This window comes from Salvelinus alpinus, chromosome 31, assembly GCF_045679555.1.
Source record: "Salvelinus alpinus chromosome 31, SLU_Salpinus.1, whole genome shotgun sequence".
Lineage (NCBI taxonomy): Eukaryota > Metazoa > Chordata > Actinopteri > Salmoniformes > Salmonidae > Salvelinus > Salvelinus alpinus.
In genome coordinates this window covers 4,627,007-4,648,145 of record NC_092116.1, presented here as the reverse complement: position 1 = coordinate 4,648,145, position 21,139 = coordinate 4,627,007, and the positions used below count along the sequence as shown (strand labels likewise).

Below are 21,139 nucleotides of genomic sequence, written 5' to 3'. Positions count from 1 at the left end.
ACATTTTCTGGCGCCTCCCTCCTGTCAGCATTGGTCTGGACATGACAGACTGTAGCCAATACCCTATGCGTATCACCTACACTTTGACATGTAGGCTAATTAATGATGTATTTACATACATTGTTTTTCTTAACACAACAGCTAGCGTTTTTCAGTTTTCAAATCGATTTGACTAGCAGATTGGGCACCTCTTGAAGGCCAAATGGCCCTGCCCCTAAAATCCCGAAATACCAGGCCTGATCAGACGTCATTTTAATTGATCTGTTTGCTAGTGTCAGCAGAGTAGGCTACCTTGTCATTTTTGTCGTATTAAAAAAAGATTCCGCTAATGTCTCCAGTCATATAAAATGTAGTAGAATTGAAGGACGTGTGTTTAAAATGCCAGTATTTTCCTGTGCAAAGGAGAAGAAACGTAGGCCTATAGCCTACTCAAAGCCACTACGCGCTGCATTGAACACTTTTTTGCAAACAGTGATTGAATTATCTTTTTTGCCTAAATTATGACTATCCAATCTAATTATCACTTTAGAAATAGAAGGCTATGTTACAGAAGTCTGCAAATACAAAGGATAGAATGATTTATTATAAAAGGTGCATTTCTATGGTGAAAATTAGCTTCCCTAAACTTGAAACCCATGTGCCGCCTATGTTAGAATAACTTCCCACATCGACTTTTCCTCAGCCAACCAGACAAGTAAAGAACAGCAAAATGTCAATCTACTATCCCCCATAGTAGAAAAGCTGACCTATTCTGTTGGTCAGCTTGTCTTTCTGTGCGAGAAAGAAATAGCCTATTGCAAACAGGGTCAATAGATCCCAAATTCATTCAACGAGTAAGCCAAGGCTAAATCCATAATTATTTTTGTAAGCAATGAGGCTCATGCAACAGATCAGAACATTTAGCATACAATATTGATACACTATTACTTCGTCACATTAAAAGCGCAGCAATGAGCACGAGGCAGTAGCCTACGCACAAATGTTTGTTTATAATGCAATTAGCGGCAAAACTATTTGTGACAGATTAATATATCTTGTTCGAAATTTAGAAAGACGGAAGCTCTAAATATGCAACAACTAGCATGGGTCGCTAATATATGACTAGGATTGTGCATTTGGCTACTGTACAATGAGAAAGTTGATTTGAAAACTTTACAAAACGTCTTTGTAAAATAATTGCCTGCACGTTTTGGTTAGATTTTGGCTGGGCTACTTTGCAGAAAGGTAAGAAATAATATAATATGTAGTAAAACCTTCAGGTTTCAAACAATTAAGTATATGTTTTCAAAATGCATACTGCCTCCAGCTCATTGCAAAGTGGCGTGTGATGCCCTGAAGCCTGCATAGTTGCCTATGCACTTGAATGGCGAGCAGTTGGAGAATTCAAAGCAGTTGGAGTGGTCCGTGGACACTTAAGGAACAGTCATGTCGAGTTTGCTTCATTTGGTGACCTCATGAAGGACAGGAGACACACATCACTGTTTCTTTGTTGGTATACACTTCTCAATGATGGGGTTTGCATCTGAATGTTGTATACAATAAATGATTGAGTATAGGAATACTTTTGGAAAGATAATGTGATCTTAGTCTTCTAAATTAGAATTGTTTTTCATAGTAACTTAGGATCAGTCAGTGTCCACGCCCTGTGAGCACAGACATTACAAGGCGTCATGGAACGCCCCCTTTTCTACTCCAGTATAAAACCCACTTCCTACAAAATTTACATTAGACCAGAAAACATGGAAGCTGTCGCTACATGTTGAAAAGACCAGAAAAAGTGGAGATCATCCACATGCGGAAATGGTTAAGAAATCTACAAACTAAAAACTAATTAGACTGCAGCTGTTTAAATACTTTAGGTCTGGTAAACGCATCCATTCTCTCGAACGACTGAATGGTACTCTGACGTATCCATTATAACAAACTACAACAGACTTTGAGCTCTGGTGGACAAACCAGAGACTTTCTGTTGATTGACTATCCAGCAGACGGACCGGCGATCGCAGATGGACAACAAAGGCATACACTCATGAATATGTAAATAGCAATTTCTTTTCGAATGAGTGGTTGTTCATGTTCAAAGTATGAGCATTTCCATGAGTGTAGTGTAGTCAACGTGGGCCCACTGAGATTCTCGCTCTTGAGCTGGCCCCACCCCTTTCCTTTGTCTACCAAGCCGTCATATCGGCTTAGCACACTAGGGACTTTTCAGTGTATCATGTCAGTGTGTTTATGTAATTCTGTGATTGATTAGTTAGTAAATAACCAATTAAGCCAATTTGTTTAATCGCTGATTCTTGATGCTAGGGTTAGTGCAAATATCCAATGGTTTGCAACGTTCAGGAATGACTGATGAGGTAATAATCCATTAATAGACTAATCGATAAGATATCTGAAGAGTTAAATTCAGGAAATTGCAACTATAAACAATATTTTCCCGTGGTGCTCCGACTTCCTAGTTAATTACTATTCCGTGATTTGTTTAATCACGGAATAATTACACAGAGAATTGATAGTGAGCAGTCTTCACATTTAATGACAGCCTGTTGACGTAGCATGACTAATGGAAACCCTGGTGTGTGTGGCCATATAGCACAAAAGACTGCAGCCTGAGTCAACAGGATCCGTTTAGCTCTGTGTTGGTGCTTATATAGACAACATTGATTAGCCCAGTCATCCTGTTTCTGTAGCGTGAGGCAGCTTGATGTACAAGCACACCCCCTGGACGCTAGTCTATCACAGGGCCTTACCCACAATCCATCTCCCTAATGATGAGTGCCAAGTAGAGATACATCGGGTCCCATTTTTACAGTCTTTGGTATGACTCGGCCGGAGCTCGAACTCCCAACCTCTGGACAGACACTAACTTCAAGGCCACTGAGTTGGTTTATCATAACCAGTATGTTTGCCATATTGAGAAGGGACACTTCATCTGTACTAAAAGGTGTTTGTGCCTGTTCAGGATGTTGGTCAGGCATTCATTATGTTGTTGGCTATACACCTTGTCACACTCAGGCCAGCTACAAGTCTATGAATTCTTAATGAATAAGAAAAAAACTATTCTAGTATACATCTGTTTGGGGAGTAACAGATTCCAATGTTTGAAGTGTCATTGTAAAGGGCCCTTCTTCAGAGTAGCCCACCCCACACTGGGTAATGTGCAAAGTGGGGTAGCCTAATCTAAATGGTCTTAAAGGAGGATGCCAGGCGTGAATGAGGGCCAGAGCCCACTGATTTAGTTCCCCTTATCACTACCGACAAAGGAGGGCCACTGCACTGGTGGGAAATGGGGAGGCGGAGTTCTCGGAGTGCTGTGTCCTATAGATAGATATATATATATATATATATATATATATATATATATACAGTGAGGGAAAAAAGTATTTGATCCCCTGCTGATTTTGTACGTTTGCCCACTGACAAAGAAATGATCAGTCTATAATTTTAATGGTAGGTTTATTTGAACAGTGAGAGACAGAATAACAACAAAAAAATCCAGAAAAACGCATGTCAAAAACGTTATAAATTGATTTGCATTTTAATGAGGGAAATAAGTATTTGACCCCCTCTCAATCAGAAAGATTTCTGGCTCCCAGGTGTCTTTCATACAGGTAACGAGCTGAGATTAGGAGCACACTCTTAAAGGGAGTGCTCCTAATCTCAGTTTCTTACCTGTATAAAAGACACCTGTCCACAGAAGCAATCAATCAATCAGATTCCAAACTCTCCACCATGGCCAAGACCAAAGAGCTCTCCAAGGATGTTAGGGACAAGATTGTAGATCTACACAAGGCTGGAATGGGCTACAAGACCATTGCCAAGCAGCTTGGTGAGAAGGTGACAACAGTTGGTGCGATTATTCGCAAATGGAAGAAACACAAAAGAACTGTCAAACTCCCTTGGCCTAGGGCTCCATGCAAGATCTCACCTCGTGGAGTTGCAATGATCATGAGAATAGTGAGGAATCAGCCCAGAACTACACAGGAGGATCTTGTCAATGATCTCAAGGCAGCTGGGACCATAGTCACCAAGAAAACAATTGGTAACACACTACGCCGTGAAGGACTGAAATCCTGCAGCGCCCGCAAGGTCCCCCTGCTCAAGAAAGCACATATACATGCCCGTCTGAAGTTTGCCAATGAACATCTGAATGATTCAAAGGACAACTGGGTGAACGTGTTGTGGTCAGATGAGACCAAAATGGAGTTCTTTGGCATCAACTCAACTTGCCGTGTTTGGAGGAGGAGGAATGCTGCCTATGACCCCAAGAAACCATCCCCACCGTCAAACATGGCGGTGGAAACATTATGCTTTGGGGGTGTTTTTCTGCTAAGGGGACAGGACAACTTCACCGCATCAAAGGGACGATGGACGGGGCCATGTACCGTCAAATCTTGGGTGAAAACCTCCTTCCCTCAGCCAGGGTATTGAAAATGGGTCGTGGATGGGTATTCCAGCATGACAATGACCCAAAACACACGGCCAAGGCAACAAAGGAGTGGCTCAAGAAAAAGCACATTAAGGTCCTGGAGTGGCCTAGCCAGTCTCCAGACCTTAATCCCATAGAAAATCTGTGGAGGGAGCTGAAGGTTCGAGTTGCCAAACGTCAGTCTCGAAACCTTAATTACTTGAAGAAGATCTGCAAAGAGGAGTGGGACAAAATCTCTCCTGAGATGTGTGCAAACCTGGTGGCCAACTACAAGAAACATCTGACCTCTGTGATTGCCAACAAGGGTTTTGCCACCAAGTACTAAGTCATGTTTTGCAGAGGGGTCAAATACTTATTTCCCTCATTAAAATGCAAATCAATTTATAAAATTTTTGACATGCGTTTTTCTGGATTTTTTTGTTGATATTCTGTCTCTCACTGTTCAAATAAACCTACCATTAAAATTACAGACTGATCATTTCTTTGTCAGTGGGCAAACGTACAAAATCAGCAGGGGATCAAATACTTTTTTCCCTCACTGTATATATATATAGATAGATAGATAGATAGATAGATAGATAGATAGATAGATAGATAGATAGGAGGTGGTGACACAGAGAGCGGTAGAAATAAAAAGGGAAAAGGAGTGCGCAATGGATGGCAAAAGTGAGATGGATTGGTGGATGGATGAGGAAAGATACACAATTGAGTGATGGAAAATCCTGGCCTACCCAAGTCCATGTGCTGTATGCTAGACAGGAGTTTAGCTGGTGATTCAGAGATACAGTGCCGTGAAAAAGTATTTGCCCACTTTCAGATTTTCTCTATTTTTGCATATTTGTGATACTGAATGTTATCAGATGTTCAACCAAAACCTAATTATTAGACAAAGAGAACCTGAGTTTACAAATAACCACAGAAATATACACTTATTTTATTTCATTAACAAAGTTACGCAACATCCAAGTCCCCTATGTGAAAAAGTAATTGCCCCAGTACACTCAATAACTGGTTGTGCCACCTTCAGCTGCAATGACAGCAACCAAATGAACGACATGGGTCCCATTATGCCTGGTGAAAACCAAACACTGCATTCCACAGTAAAAACCTTACACTATTCCAATGGTCAAGCTTGATGGTGGTAGTGTGATGGTTTGGGGATGCTTTGCTGTCTCAGGACCTGGACGACTTGCCATGAATTCTGCTCTGAGAATTCTAATGTCAGGCCTTCTATCTGTGAGCTGAAGCTGAGGTGCAGCTGGGTCGTGCAGCAAGGCAATGATCCAAAACACAAAATCAAGTCTACATGAAAATGTCTAAAAAGCAACAAAATTGAAGTTCTGGAACAGCGTAGTCAAAGTCCAGACCTAATCCCAATTGAGATGTCGTGGCAGGACTTGAAATGAGCAGTTCATACTTGAAAACCAACAAATGTTGCTGAGTAAAAGCAGTTCTGCATGGATGAGTGGGCTAAAATTCCTCCACAGCGACGTGAGAGACTGATCAACAACTACAGGAAGCGGTTGGTTGGAGTCATTGCAGCTAAAGGTGGCACAACCAGTTATTGAGTGTAAGGGGGCAAATACTTTTTCACACAGGGGCATTGGGTGTTGAATAACTTTGTTTATGAAATATGTATGTCATTGTTGTGTTATTTGTTCACTCAGGTTTCCTTTAATATTAGGTTTAAGATCTCATAACATTCAGTATCAAAATATGCAAAAGTAGAGAACATTTGAAAGGGGGCAAATACTTTTTCACAGCACTAAGCCTGTGGCTGCAGAGAGGCAGTGCTGCTCAGAGCACAGGGCTGCTCAGAAGAGACAGTTGGTACTACACAGTGGTGACTGATTGAAAGGAGAGAGAGGAGACAGAGAAAGGGGGGGGGGGAGAGAAAAGGGACCACCGAGAAAAGGGAGTCACAAATCTCTCTCCATCTCTCCCTGAGTTCTGTCGGCAACTAGGGAGGAAGCCTTGCCTGCTAGCCAGGGGATGGGGGAGAAGCCATGAGGCTGCACTACTGAGAGAATGGGAGGAGGAGAGCGGAAGAGGGAGAAGGGGGGGGTTGAAATCTGACACCTCTTCAGCGGCATTGCAGGTGCCACTAGCAAGGTGAAATGAAATTCAAGCCATGAGTGAGAGATAGAGGGAAGATCACATCCTGTTGTGATTGGGAGTCCCGTAGAGTGGCGCACTATTGGCCCAGCGTCGTCCGGGTTTGGCCGGGGTAGGTCTTCATTGTAAATAAGAATTTGTTCTTGACTGACTTGCCTAGTTAAATAAAAGGTTAAATAAAAAATATAAAAAAATTAATTCCTTCCACTTCTGCTCTCTCACCACTCACAGGCTGAGAGAAAAGCTAAGCACATTATCTCTGATTAGGACCATAGTAAACAACAACACATTTACCAAACAGATTGTTCTGCTCTCTACTGGAATAGCCTAGCGTAGCGTTTCAGCTAACACAATCACAATGAACTAACAAGCTCTGCTCTTTGTGCTGTTGAATTAGCCTGGTCTAGCATTTCACTGCTACAGCTAGGATGTCATAACGGTATTCATGAAATCCTATAGGGAGACTGGCTTTAGCACTTTTAGAGGCTCAGGTGGCAACGGTATCCCAGGGTTACCTGTCTCCAGGGAACATGCATCATTACGCCAAGGTTTCAGATCCATGGTTTCATTAACTTTCTCTCATTTCCTGATGATGTAAGTGGCTCTCTGTGTCTGTTTGCATGCCTGGCCAGTCTGCCTGGTTCCATGGCTCAGTGTTCTGAGTGATGGCATTTAGAAAAGGAGAAACTAAGCAATAAGTCGGGATGCACGATATACCGGTGAACATATCGGACGATATTAGCTAAAAATGCCAACATTGGTATTAGCCGATGTCTAGTTTAATGTGCAAAACCGATGTCAAAGCTGACATGCATACCTATATAAACGTAGGTACAGGACATAATGACATAAGGCAAAATCCATTAAAGCAAATTCATTGCCCTTGGCAGTCAACCATTGCCCTTGGCAGTCAACCATTGCCCTTGGCAGTCAACCATTGCCCTTGGCAGTCAACCATTGCCCTTGGCAGTCAACCATTGCCCTTGGCAGTCAACCGTTCTATGTCGTGGGTGATGTTGGCTTTCGCCGACTGGTCCGCACCGGTACACACTACAAAGTGAGCTATTTTTAAGATGTTGCCCTACCGGAGTTACACAGTAATAGCTTCAATGCTATTAGCTTCACTACATACTATGGAACGCCGTTCGGGTCTTTGTGTGTAAAAAAAGATACAGTAGCACTGTCAAAGCTGTACAAAAAAAGTCTGCAAACAAGCAAACGTCGGCCACAAATGATGTGTTTACAATACCGCGTTGGTAATAAAGCATAATTTGTTCAACCGCAACATCTGGGGTAGATAGCTTTAGCTTGGTACCTAGCTAGCGCCAAAACAACCAGCCTGAAAACAATGACCAGTAGAAACTGCAGTCATTTTCATAATTCTTAGCAATAATTTAGGAATCATTGCGAGTAGGTATTAGCTAGTTTGCCACTTGTTGTTCACCAATTGAAATTGAGCTTCAGTTCATGAAAATAAATAGCTAGCCAGTTACTTAACCCTGTTGCCCAAAACTAACATTATAAGCAGCCAGCTAGCTTCATCTGGCTAGTGAGGTTCAACCGAACTTGGTTATGTGTTGTGAAGCTAGCCACAATAGTGGAATTTGCGGTTTGCCTTCAAAATAAAAGTATGCCATTGACAGTGATGCAAATTAATACAAACAGTAGAATTATGCCATACTTTTATTTTTGAAGGCTAACCGCCAAGTCCACTATTGTGGCTAATCCTTATTGTGGCTAGCTTCACATAGGTGGGTGCGACCACCATTAATCAAATAAGAACTGTCTTATAAATTAGGGTTATTTTAGATGACACCTAGCTATAAATTAGTTAGCTAGCTAACTATTGCTACTGAAACAGATGTTGTTTTGATATGCTTTTATGGGAAGAACATTGATTGCATCCATGAGCTAGCTAGCTTTTAATTTTTATGACCAGTACTGTAGGTGTGCTAGACAACTTTACCGGCATCATAGCATACGTATCGATGAATCGTTGCGACATGAAATACAAGTGATAGTTATTACACATTGATTACACTATGTAGAAAATGTATGAACGTGTTACATGATTATGTGACGTGCAGGTCCTGATTGGTCAACAAGCTTATTTGACACGTCAAATAGTGTTATCTACTGGTCATTGTTTATTTTATGACACGCAAAAACCCAAATGGCGTTCCATAGAAATCCTGGTTGAGAATGAAACGACTGAACGAAACAGCACAGCAAGTAAGTGAAAGAAATAGATTTGGATTATGTTTTACTGGTAATGGGGACATAGGTAAATGCCAACAAAATAACGTTTTGGTCAGTGTGGTGTGTGTAACCTTTATTTAACTAGGCATGTCAGTTAAGAACAAATTCTTATTTACAATAAAGGCCAGGACGACGCTGGGCCAATTGTGCGCCGCTGTATGGGACTTCCAATCACGGCCGGATGTGATAAAAGCCTGGATTCAAACCAGGGACTGTAGTGACGCCTCTTACACTGAGATGCCGTGCCTTAGACCGCTGCGTCCATGTGTGTGTGTTAACTATTTAACTGTACTAGAATGCCTAAAAGGCCGCAATTTTTTTATATCGGTTATTGGTATTGTTTTTTTTTGGCAAGGAAAATATCGGATATCGGTATCGGCCAAAAATGTAATATCGGTGCATCACTAGCAATAAGCAAAACAGACAGTACAGGGTCTAGTGGTTACTAGGGCTGGAAATTGATAGGGGCCTCACGATACGATACTATCAAAAGACGTAGGTTCCGATACGATATGGATTGCAATTCTCATGATTCTATACTGCAGTTTTATTTGCAACTTGATGTTCCTAACATATTGCTCACTATACGTCTGCTGCAGAGAGACAACATAAAATGAGTTTTGATCAATCGTGGAAGTAAGTGTCGAAAACATGTTAGCTAAAATTGAGAGAAAGCAGGTACAACCAACTAGCGCTGGCTAACGTTATCTAGCTAAAAAAGGAGATCAATAAAGTTATTGTAATAGTCTACTACTACACAGGACAGAGTAATACAAATTAAGGGTTTTTGTGCAACCATGAAAAAGACCACAGCAGTAGAGCACACTTCCTTCCAATCCACTACTTTTCATTGAGTTCAACATCCCCTAGTCTAGTGCACATGCAGGCCATTTACTGCACTGGGTCAGGCTTGAGCACTCTACATTTTCCTTCCTACTCCCATGAAGAGAGAGGTTAGAGAGACCCAGAGGGTGTGCGTGTGTGTCAGAGTGGTCTCTGTCTGTGGGCTGTTTGCCACTTGTGAAAACCGAAAAGAGCACTCGGCCTCTCCCAAAGGAGCAGAACATCAATCCAGACCGACACCCAAGAGGTAGGCAGGGCCAGTCTGAGCCGAGACAGTGACAGTCAACACACAGACAGTAAACAGCCTACCAGCAAGACAATAATCATCCTATCAAATCACAACCTAAAACACACCTATCGGTGAGCTATAGCTACTGTTTAAAAGAGGAGATCATGAAATTACAGTCTTCCCTCTTTATAAACAGAATCGAGAGAGAAAAACAACAAAAGACCCTTTGTGTCAATGACGAAATTGCTTATGTAATGGACTGACAAAAGGGCTGACAATATTTTGACCAGCAATCACTGTCTACAACCCACAGAGCTGCATGCAGAATTGTGTCAGCTGAGAGCTAAAATTGAGAGCTTTGAACATCATAAAAGGTACTGCAGAGTCGTCAAACACTGACTGAAAACAAACACGCCCAACCTTCCTCTGAAATGAATCTGCTTTATTTCGCTTCAGTTGGGGAGAGACAAATAACAAGGAAACCCCTCGACACACTTTTTAGCAGAGAACGCAGAGACCACGACGTCTCCCAGCTTGGCATTCCTGAGCCGCACTGGAGCTGAATATTTCAGCACTTTTCACGTGTCATGCCTTCCCACGGACCACAGAGAAGGCGAATAGACAAACACCAGACACTTCCTACAGGGAAAACATGAGTTTGCAGAAAAAGGACAACGCTGTTGCATTTCAGACAGGTCGTATTTCAATGAATAGACCTGCTGAACAAATCTAATACAGGAAGATCGGTCAGCAGAAGCTTTAAAAAGAAACGACACACATACTTCTTCACCTAAGAGAGATGAGGTCTCTTGCTCACTCCATCATTCCTTGTCTTTCTACTCCATAATTTATCCTACTGTCAGACGGGGAAAGAGACGAAGAGAGAGAGTTGAGAGACGGTAGACTGCTGCGCTCGCCCCCTCACCCTCGAGCTGACACACACACACACACACACACACACACACACACACACACACACACACACACACACACACACACACACACACACACACACACACACACACACACACACACACACACACACACACACACACACACACACACACACACACACACACACACACACACACACACACACTCACCATGAGCGCTGCAGTTCCGTAAAGACACCCAGACCAACCCGGGGGGGGGCTAAACTTCACAAACCGTCATGGCTGCTCCTGTTGGCCCGGCTACAGCCCACACAGAGGACGAGGATGAAGAGGTCAGGGGGACAGCGGGCCCGCCGATGGGACACACCCCGAGCTGGAGCTGATGCATCAGCGGTAGCATGATTACCGCTCTCTCACTCCCCTCTCTCTTTGCTTCTCTCCTTCCCAGCACGCACAATGACGCTACACTGAGAGGCCACACGTCAGTGCAGAACACAGAGGATCTGATCTTTTCAGTGTGTGTGTGTCGGCAAATCAGCACTGCCGAGCTCTATTGTTCCCCGTCGCTGCGCTGAAAAGGAGCACACTAATCTCCTGTGCCCAGCCAGGCACTCTAATTAATCCCAGATTAATTGATACAGGATCCATTTCTCATCCAATCCTCCTCTCTGCTATAACAATCCATCTTCTCGGCGCTCTAACAGCGATGCCTTGGCTCATGTGCTGTGTGGAGCTTTTTTTCCTCTCGCTCTTTTCCCCCTCTCCATTTCATTCCTCCTCGCTCTCTCCCTCTCAAATTATAGCCAGGTCTCCCGTGTCCAGCAACTCTGTCTAGCCTCAGAGGAGGGCGGCACAGGGATAAAGGAGGAACAGGGATTGGCTGACTCCCAGGTGATTGACAGCTAGGTACCGGTGGGACAAGGAGGGCTATGAAACATACAGGAAATCCAGGACAATACAGAACACTCCATCTGGGAATATTGTTTACAGTGTGAACTACATCAGTCTGAATTAAAGAAGAATGTTCATGCGTGTTTAAATTTGAATCAACCACTCCTGGTTGTGAATAAATAACATTTCCTGCAGGCAACCAGTGACTGTGTCAGGGGGATGAAAATGAACACGTAGGCTTCACCGCCCCTCAGACATATTACCAAGAGAAATATCCTGACTTACAACACCGGAACGCTGAGAATTAGAAAAGTAAAGCTCGAGAGTTGAATTACAGCCTATAGTGTGACAGCGCAATAAAGCAGAATAAATACAGCAGTAGACTAATAAAACAGAAACTCATTAGTCCTCGTCCACGGAGTCCTCGCCCACCCCGTCACCAGGCAGGGCTTGCCATGGCGAGACAATGGCTTCCAGGCAGGTGCTGAAAATATAGCCATCTGAGACCAGGCACCAGGGATAAGGTTACCACCGCAGGAGATGAGAATGCCTAAGGCTAGATTGGGTTAACGGGGGAGAGGCTGTCTGGGGTAGATATACAGAGCTCGCCTGGCTAGCAGGAGGACTCCAATTTCTGTCCACACCCACTGAAAGGATCGAATGGTGGATAGTGGCCTATAGTTGTAGTCAAGTGACTCTTTGGCCTCTTTAAATTGGAGGACCCCAGGTAATGATGTCACCTCATAGTTCACACTATCACAGGAGTTGGATACAATGATGGCAAATTATGGTCAAACTTAAAGCAGGAAAGTGGTACAATTTCAAACCTGGGTCAACTCAGACCCACCAGCTAATAGTAAAGCTTTGTTCCTAAAGGCAAACAGTCAACCCGAGAAGTTTTTGTTCTCAAACTAGACACTCTAATGTACTTGTCCTCTTGCTCAGTTGTGCACTGGGGCCACCCACCCCTCTTTCTATTCTGGTTAGAGCCCGTTTGCGCTGTTCTATTAACCTCTCTGGGAAATGTGGGACGGTAGCGTGTGGCCAACATCCAGTGAAAATGCAGAGCGCCAAATTCAAATAAATTACTATAAAAATTTAACTTTCATGAAATCACACATTCAATATACCAAATTAAAGCTACACTTGTGAATCCAGCCAACGTGTCAGATTTCAAAAATGCTTTACGGCGAAAGCAAACAATGCTATTATCTGAGGATAGCACCACAGCTAACAATCACAGACCATCATATTTCAACACTCCCAGCGCGACACAAAACGCAGAAATAAAGATATAATTCATACCTTTGACGAGCTTCTTCTGTTGGCACTCCAATATGTCCCATAAACATCACAAATGGTCCTTTTGTTCGATTAATTCCGTCGATATATATCCAAAATGTCCATTTATTTGGCGCGTTTGATCCAGAAAAACACCGGTTCCAACTTGCACGACGTGACTACAAAATATCTCAAAAGTTACCTGTAAGCTTTGTCCAAACATTTCAAACTACTTTTGTAATACAACTTTAGGTATTTTTTTACGTAAATAATTGATTAGATTGAAGACGGGATGATCTGTGTTCAATACCGGAGGAAAACAATGTGTAGCATGCTTTCTGGTCACGGGCCTCTAACAAACAGTACACTTCACTGGAGCCTCATTCTGAACATGGCTACTTCTTCATTTCTCAAAGGAAAAACCTCAACCAATTTCTAAAGACTGTTGACATCCAGTGGAAGCGATAGGAACTGCAGGAAGGTCCCTTAGAAATCTGGATTCCCAATGAAACCCCCAAAAAAAGAATCTGAATGGTTTGTCCTCGGGGTTTTGCCTGCCAAATAAGTTCTGTTATAGTCAGACATGATTCAAACAGTTTTAGAAACTTCAGAGTGTTTTCTATCCAATACTAATAATAATATGCATATATTAGCATCTGGGACTGAGTAGGAGGCAGTTTACTCTGGGCACGCTTTTCATCCAAACGTGAAAATGCTGCCCCCTATCCTAGAGAAGTTAAGGGAGTAGTACACAGTGTTGTACGAGATCTTCAGTTTCTTGGCAATTTCTCGCATTGAATAGCCTTCATTTCTCAGAACAAGAATAGACTGATGAGTTTCAGAAGAAAGGTCTTTGTTTCTGGACATTTTGAGCCTGTAATGGAACCCACAAATGCTGATGCTCCAGATACTCAACTAATCTAAAGGACAGTTTTATTGCTTCTTTAATGAGCACAACAGTTTTTAGCTGTGCTAACATAATTGCAAAAGGGTTTTCTAATGATCAATTAGCCTTTTAAAATGATAAACTTGGATTAGCTAACACAATGTGCCATTGGAACATAGGAGTGGTGGTTACTGATAATGGGCCTCTCTACGCCTATGTAGATATTCCATTATAAAAATCAACCGTTTCCAGCTACAATAGTCATTTACAACATTAAAAATATCTATACTGTATTTCTGATCAATTTGATGTTATTTTAACGGACAAAACAAAAGTGATTTTCTTTAAAAAACAAGGAACATTCTAAGTGACCCCAAATTTTTGAAAAGTCAAAAGTTTGGACACACCTACTCACTATTTTCTACATTGTAGAATAACACTGAAGACATCAAAACTATGGAATCATATAGTAACCCAAAAAAGTGTTAAACAATATATTTTGAGATTCTTCAAAGTAGCCACCCTTTGCCTTGATGACAGCTTTGCACACTCTTGGCATTCTCTCAACCAGCTTCATGAGGAATTCACCTGGAATGCATTTCAATTAACAGGTGTGCCTTGTTAAAAGTTCATTTGTGGATTTTTCTTTCCTTCTTAATGTGTTTGAGCCAATCAGTTGTGTTGTGAGAAGGTAGGGGTGAAATACAGAAGATGGTATTTTACCAAATAGGGATAAGTCAATATTATGGCAAGAACAGCTCAAATAAGCAAAGAGAAATGACAGTCCATCATTACTTTAAGACATGGTCAGTCAATCCGGAAAATTTCAAGAACTTTTAAAGTTTCTTCAAGTGCAGTCGCAAAAAGCGCTATGATGAAACTGGCTCTCATGAGGACCGCCACAGGAAAGGCAGACCCAGAGTCACCTCTGCTGCAGAGGATAAGTTCATTAGAGTTACCTGCAGTTACCTACCTGATTGTAGTCCAAATAAATGCTTCACAGAGTTCAAGTAACAGACACATCTCAACATCAACTGTTCAGTGGAGACTGCATAAAATCAGGCCTTCATGGTCAAATTGCTGCAAAGAAACCACTACTAAAGGACACCAATAAGAAGAGACTTGCTTGGACCAAGAAACACGAGCAATGGACATTAGACCGGTGGAAATATGTCTTTTGATGAGTACAAATTTGAAATCTTTGGTTTCAACCACCGGGTCTTTGTGAGACGCAGAGTAGGTGAACGGATGATCTCCGCATGTGTGGTTCCCACTGTGAAGCATGGAGGAGGAGGTGTGATAGTGGGGGGGGGGGTGCTATTCTGGTGACACGGTCTGTGATTTATTTAGAATTTAAGGCACACTTAACCAGCATGGCTACCACAGCATTCTGCAGCGGTACGCCAACCCATCTGGTTTGCGCTTAGTGGGACTAACATTTGTTTTTCAACAGGACAATGACCCAACACACCTCCAGGCTGTGTAAGGGCTATTTGACCAAGGAGAGTGATGGTGCTGTATCAGATGACCTGGCCTCCACAATCACCCGACCTTAACCCAGTTGAGATGGTTTGGGATGAGTTGGACCGTAGAGTGAAGAAAAAGCATCCAACAAGTGCTCAGCATACGTGGGAACTCCTTCAAGACTGTTGGAAAAGCATTCCTCATGAAGCTGGTTGAAAGAATACCAAGAGTGTGCAAAGCTGCCATCAAGGCAAAGGGTGGCTACTTTGAAGAACCTCAAATATAACATACTTTCCCCTCCCCCCCCCCCCCTATTTGCCATCTATTTTAAACTGACTACTTCTTTCATCCTATGGTGTGACATGTCCTTTGGTGTGACAATTGAAATTGGAGAATGAAATGTTTTTCACCACGGGAAAACATAAAAATCATAATGGAACATGTGGCAAGTGATCTCCGCATGCCCCACTAGTAGTTTTGTGGATTTAGAAAAGGTTTGTTAAAATTAAACGTAAATATTATTGAAAGGAAATAATGCCTAATTGTACTTCATTTCCAGGACAGACACGAATGACAAAGAATGACGACACGTCATTTTTTCATCAAAATGATGCATCTTAAGAATAATAATTGTCATGTCACACCGGAGGACAAATTCAATGCTCAACTGTATGAAACAGTTCATAAAATGTGGCATTTGTTTTAATGATAACCGACCACATACATTTCAAATATTCAGACTTCAGTATCATATCACAAAAATCTATTTTTCATGCTTAAAACGTCAACCACCCACACACAGACACACGTACAAATACAGTATTCAACCCTAGAAGAAGCAAAGGAGAGATTACAGAGAGAGAGAGATACAACCTTTGACATTGGGTCAAGAGACTGGCTACTACTGTAATATGACAAGTCATATTTCAGTGTCCTCCATCACCCTCGCATGATTAGAACCAAAAGCAGCATGTGGTTTCTTTTCACCGTTCACCTCACAGTGCTTTGAAGCGTGAAACACACCAAGAATCTCACTGCCCATAGACTGCTGAAAAGGTACTTATCACAGTGGGAGGCCGTTCCTTCTCTTGCAAGAACAAAAGCTCATCAGTAGCCAAAAACTTCACTTTAGGCCAATCAGAATGCGCGAACCGCCATGTTGGGGAGTCAACAGCAGAGACAACGAAAACATTTTAAAAAGGAGGGCATTTTCTCAGTAACATCCACAGACGAGCCAGTCACACTTCATATGCAATGTAGGCTATGGGATGGTACAGATGCAATGCACACACCACTAAAATACTTCGAGCTAGCTAACCACTGTTAGCTAGATATGGAAAAAGTAAAGCTTATAACACTCATCTTGTTATTCAATATGAACTTCACGCTACGCAGGCACAGGCATGGATCAAAGCTGGCAAGACATTCAATGATATCATCAAGAGATATGCTGGACCCTATGTCAGGGAGGTGTTTTTGGGACCACATCATGTCTATTGTCCTGCTAATAGCGTTTGTGAAAACATGTTTTCAAAAGGCCTCCAGGGCCAACTGAGAAGTTCCTTACTTTTCCCCTCCTTCCACTTGCCTCTTCCATTTATTCCCATAGTAATTCGTTATGGTTTGCATTGCAAATAAGGGCATAAACTGGTTCAAGATGCCAGCAGAGTAAGTAGACCTTTAAGTAGTAAAATAAAGGTTCATTAAAAGTAAATAAGACCTACAACACTTTTAACAGCACATTACTCAACACTAGTGAGACATCTCGCCTACGGTAGACCTACAGTATATGTAAAAATATATATATTTTTCATCTCTACATGTAGGTCTCCTGATTTAAACCCGATCAAACTTGTTGCAACTAAAATGTAGTTAAAATAAACATCGGCATGCTTGCCTGGCATGGATTGTGACTCCATCTCGTTCCTCGCCTTCTTCAACTCTCCCCAATGACGTGACTCTCCACCAATAATTACATTTAGAGGATTGGAGGATTCTAAATGAATATCTAAGGGGCATTTTTCGTTAGGGCAAACCTGATCTGTATGAGTATCTAAGGGGCTTTTATATAATTATAGCGCAGGGTTAATAATAACTTTGTAAATAAGGATGCATTCTGAAAGGAAAATGACATGCGCAAAAGACGGTGGTATATATTTATCACAATTTCTTCAACTAATTTTGGTCTTTAATGCAGGGTCGACTAACAAGTTCCTTACTTTTTTTTTTTTTTTTTACTGAAATTGCAACCAACTTTCTAGGATATTTTGGAGATGATTTCGTTTCAAATAACCGAAAGTGAGCGATTGTAATCTGAAAGGGGAAAAGGCCATTCTTGAACATGGGGTGAGACATTCTTACTAATTTGTTAATAAAGCCAGTTTGTTATTTAGAATCATTTCTGTTTTTAGTGTGAGAGAAATCAAAAGCCCACCGTGCCTATTTTTCTAAAATCGTCAGTCCACATGTCAAGTGAAATTCCCCCACAGTATTTACCCATGTTCTCTCTTAACTCTAGGACCACTGACAGTTTTTGTTGTTGTTGCCTGATGCAGGACTATAGTGCCAGAGGAGAGACTCTCAGATTAAAAACGCCTCCATTAACTGCTACAGTTTAGACTACCAACAGATTAACTCCCCGTTGTGATAGTGTGGTGCAATGACAGAATGCCACCATCTACCACAAACGGTAGCAGCATAAGCTCGTAACTTTTAAAGGATGTACTGACATGTGTGTGTAAATGATAGATGCAAACACACACTACATGTTAATGTTTAAATGTATGTACACTCTTTTGTCTGTAATGTATTTTTCGTTATGTGTCGGACCCCAGTAAGACTAGCTGTCGCCATTGGCGCCGGCTAATGGGGATCCTATCAAATACAAATTAAAAAAACATGACCGGAGTTTTGCTTATAAGTATGTCATTCATTTGAATAGTATTCCAATGTTGGCCTCTCTGATCCAATTATGATCAAAGTAATTGTTTGATATTGTGATGTGATTTTTTTTTACTTGTCCATTTGGACAACTTAAATCTATAATCTTCTTGTCCGCCAATTCTTTTTACTTGTCCCGGACTAGAGGACAAGCGTTAACGTCGAGCAGCGTGGTCTGTTTTCTCTATCTGTGTGAGTGTGTGTGTGTGTGTGTGTGTGTGTGTGTGTGTGTGTGTGTGCTCGTGCGTACCTTCTGTATTTTCTGGGGGTGTTTCACTGAGCAGTCTCTAGGGAGGACTTTCCCAAACAGCTTCCAGCCCGGGTCTTTCTGCTCCACTGGCCGAGTGTCCTTCACTTTCTTGACAAACAGACTCCTGAGAGAGTGAGGGAGCAAGAGAGGGAAGGGGAGAGAGAGAATAGTGAGGGACAGAGAAAGATAGTGAGTGAGAACATGTAAATTAAGACATTTAAAACTCAGAGCCAAAGCTGAACACACACTGGCTCCCTTCACTAAGTCACCCGAGGCGGAGAACAGCAACAATACAAACGCTGGCTGGCGTGTGTCCATGAGATAAGCGCACAAGCGGAATTCACAGATTTAAACACAAAGCCACACAACGAGCCAGTTGGCAGTTAAAGACCCAATCATGTGAAAAGTGGAGCAGTACAGGCCAGGGACAGAGCGCTGGGCTACACTTCAATTTAAAATACCACTTCGGAATAAAGTAGGCTAGAAAGAGCACAGCGAAGAAATGTAATAATCAATGGGTTTGGCATTAAAGATGGAATCTGCATTAGGGGAAGCAGCGCCACTGTCTGCTTCAGCACCTTCGTTCTGTCTACAAAATAATAACAATAACAGAGGCGAGGTGCGTCAAGCAGCATGGTTACAAAAAAATGATATAAAATGATATCCTCTTATTATATTCTGCTGTTCTATCGCGCGTGCAATGACGTCTGAAGGGAAGGAAAAAAACGTGTTTGTTGTTCACAGTAACGTATTTGTAATATCCCAATGGACGTGGCAGTTTCACCATTGAGTTCAGCTTTAAAGCAAACTGTACCGCCATTGACTCGGTTATTGTTATCACTATTGTGTTATTACATTTTTTACTTTAGTGTACTTAGTAAAAATGTTCTTAACTCCATTGTTGGTTAAGGGCTTGTAAGTAAGCGTTTCACGGTGTTGTATTCTAGGGTAAACTTTGAACATTGTTATACTCAGAAGTATAGGAACATTAGTTACAAAAGAGACATGAGGGGTGCCATAATGACGCTTGGGAGGGGCTGAGTGCAGGGAACACGATCACATGTGGCAGTTCTGATAAGGGGAGAAACCGTTGAAGGATCATGTCACATAGCTCACTGCCCAGCAATAATGATGCCATGTTTAGCGATAAGGAGAAGACTCCACCCAAGGTGGGGTATGAATACTACAACGGGGGAAACCATGTCTGAATTACAGCTGTATAGACCCTTCGGGAAGAAGTACACTTGGTTAAGCTTCTCTAGTGTCCATGAGTTAATTACTAAAATTTAGAACCTAACAATGGTACTGTTATATTCGGCGCAAGATACAAATAAAATGGGATTTGATCTCTGTACGTGAAACAGGGATCAACATTACTGGTTAACCATTTACCGAAAATGTGTCTCATTCAACAGAGGAAACGTTTTCACATGTTCCATCGGACAACAGTTTGTGGTACCAACTAGACGCTGCTCTAATAGGCTAACACACGGACAGTCGGAACAGTATGTTTAGCTTGGGCGGACGATGTTTAGAACTGAATGCGAAATGGGTATAATAATAAACGTGGCCATCTCTTTCACATGGTCTGCATCCCTTTCAGATGGGGATACTGCATTCATTTCTCCATCAAGACAGGCTATGGTGCAGGATTCACAAAGAGACAATGGAAGGCTTCAATTAAAAACTTGAAGAGAGTGAAAAAGCATGGAATAAACAGCATCTGATAAACGGGCCAACTTCCTCTTCGTTAATCGAGGTGACGTAACAGGCGGATACATTTGATGACGCTAGCCAGCTCATTTCCTGCTTTCCAGCGGAGTAAAGCTTCTATTTTCTACTACTAGCCTAAGTGCTACGCAATCCATAAGGTTACTATTCGTTAGGGAAGCGGAACCTTTCGAATCACTGGATTTACAGAGTGCAAAGCAATTCAGGATAAGACACTATGGCACAGGCTTATCCAATGACTTTTTTGTTGACACAATTCCTTTTAAAGGGAAAATGTGTGAATATTTGGAAAGGTACTATGAGGTACTATAAACGGCCAAGGCAAAGGGTAAATGTAACAATCTTACTGGATTACAGAATCCTAAATTCACTAGCTATACATTATGAAGCATCTTTACTGTGGAAAAGTCATGTCAGGCCACCTTAAAATGTACTGTAACACAAAGCATATGGCTTTTTGGAACCCCATTGACCACATAATGAAAACAGTCTACCGTCTGCCTATTGACCAACAGATCGTTAATACCTGCTCCCTGACACTCACTCACACTGAGAGCAACAAAGAGACACACAGCTGCCAACTGTTGTGTACGTATTATTGAATTAAAACTACAGAGTGAGTTACACCCGAATCTCAACAGAGAGACTCTGGAGGATACAGGTCAGTGGTCAGAGAGGGACTGCTGTTTGACATGACCATTATGACCCATATCCCTTGACCCACTCACCCCCATGTAACCCATCTCGAATTCCTTCAAAAACACAGATAGTAGATTGACTGAGATACAGGGCCGAGGCTTGCATCTTCCCATTGAAAAATGTGGCCCGACTTCTACAGTCTATCCAAGTGTCTAGGTGTGTGTACACTTGTGCCTGCCTAATGGTTGCTAGGACCAAAAAGACCGAGACCAGAAACTGGCCAATGACT

At 42.1% G+C, this 21,139-nt stretch overlaps 1 protein-coding gene across 4 annotated transcripts in view; it reads right to left on the bottom strand.

Annotated features, from left to right (window-relative positions):
- The window catches only part of LOC139561312 (TBC1 domain family member 14-like), an 85,825-nt gene that overhangs the window by 27,244 nt on the left and 37,442 nt on the right, over positions 1-21,139 (bottom strand). For 3 of the 4 annotated variants that reach the window (XM_071378324.1, XM_071378323.1, XM_071378325.1), the window contains one exon: positions 18,481-18,604. In XM_071378324.1, coding sequence (XP_071234425.1) covers positions 18,481-18,604 — 124 coding nt within the window. Of the gene's footprint in view, positions 1-10,978; positions 11,658-18,480; positions 18,605-21,139 lie in introns of those variants that run through there. The other variant, XM_071378326.1, reaches the window with a different exon arrangement.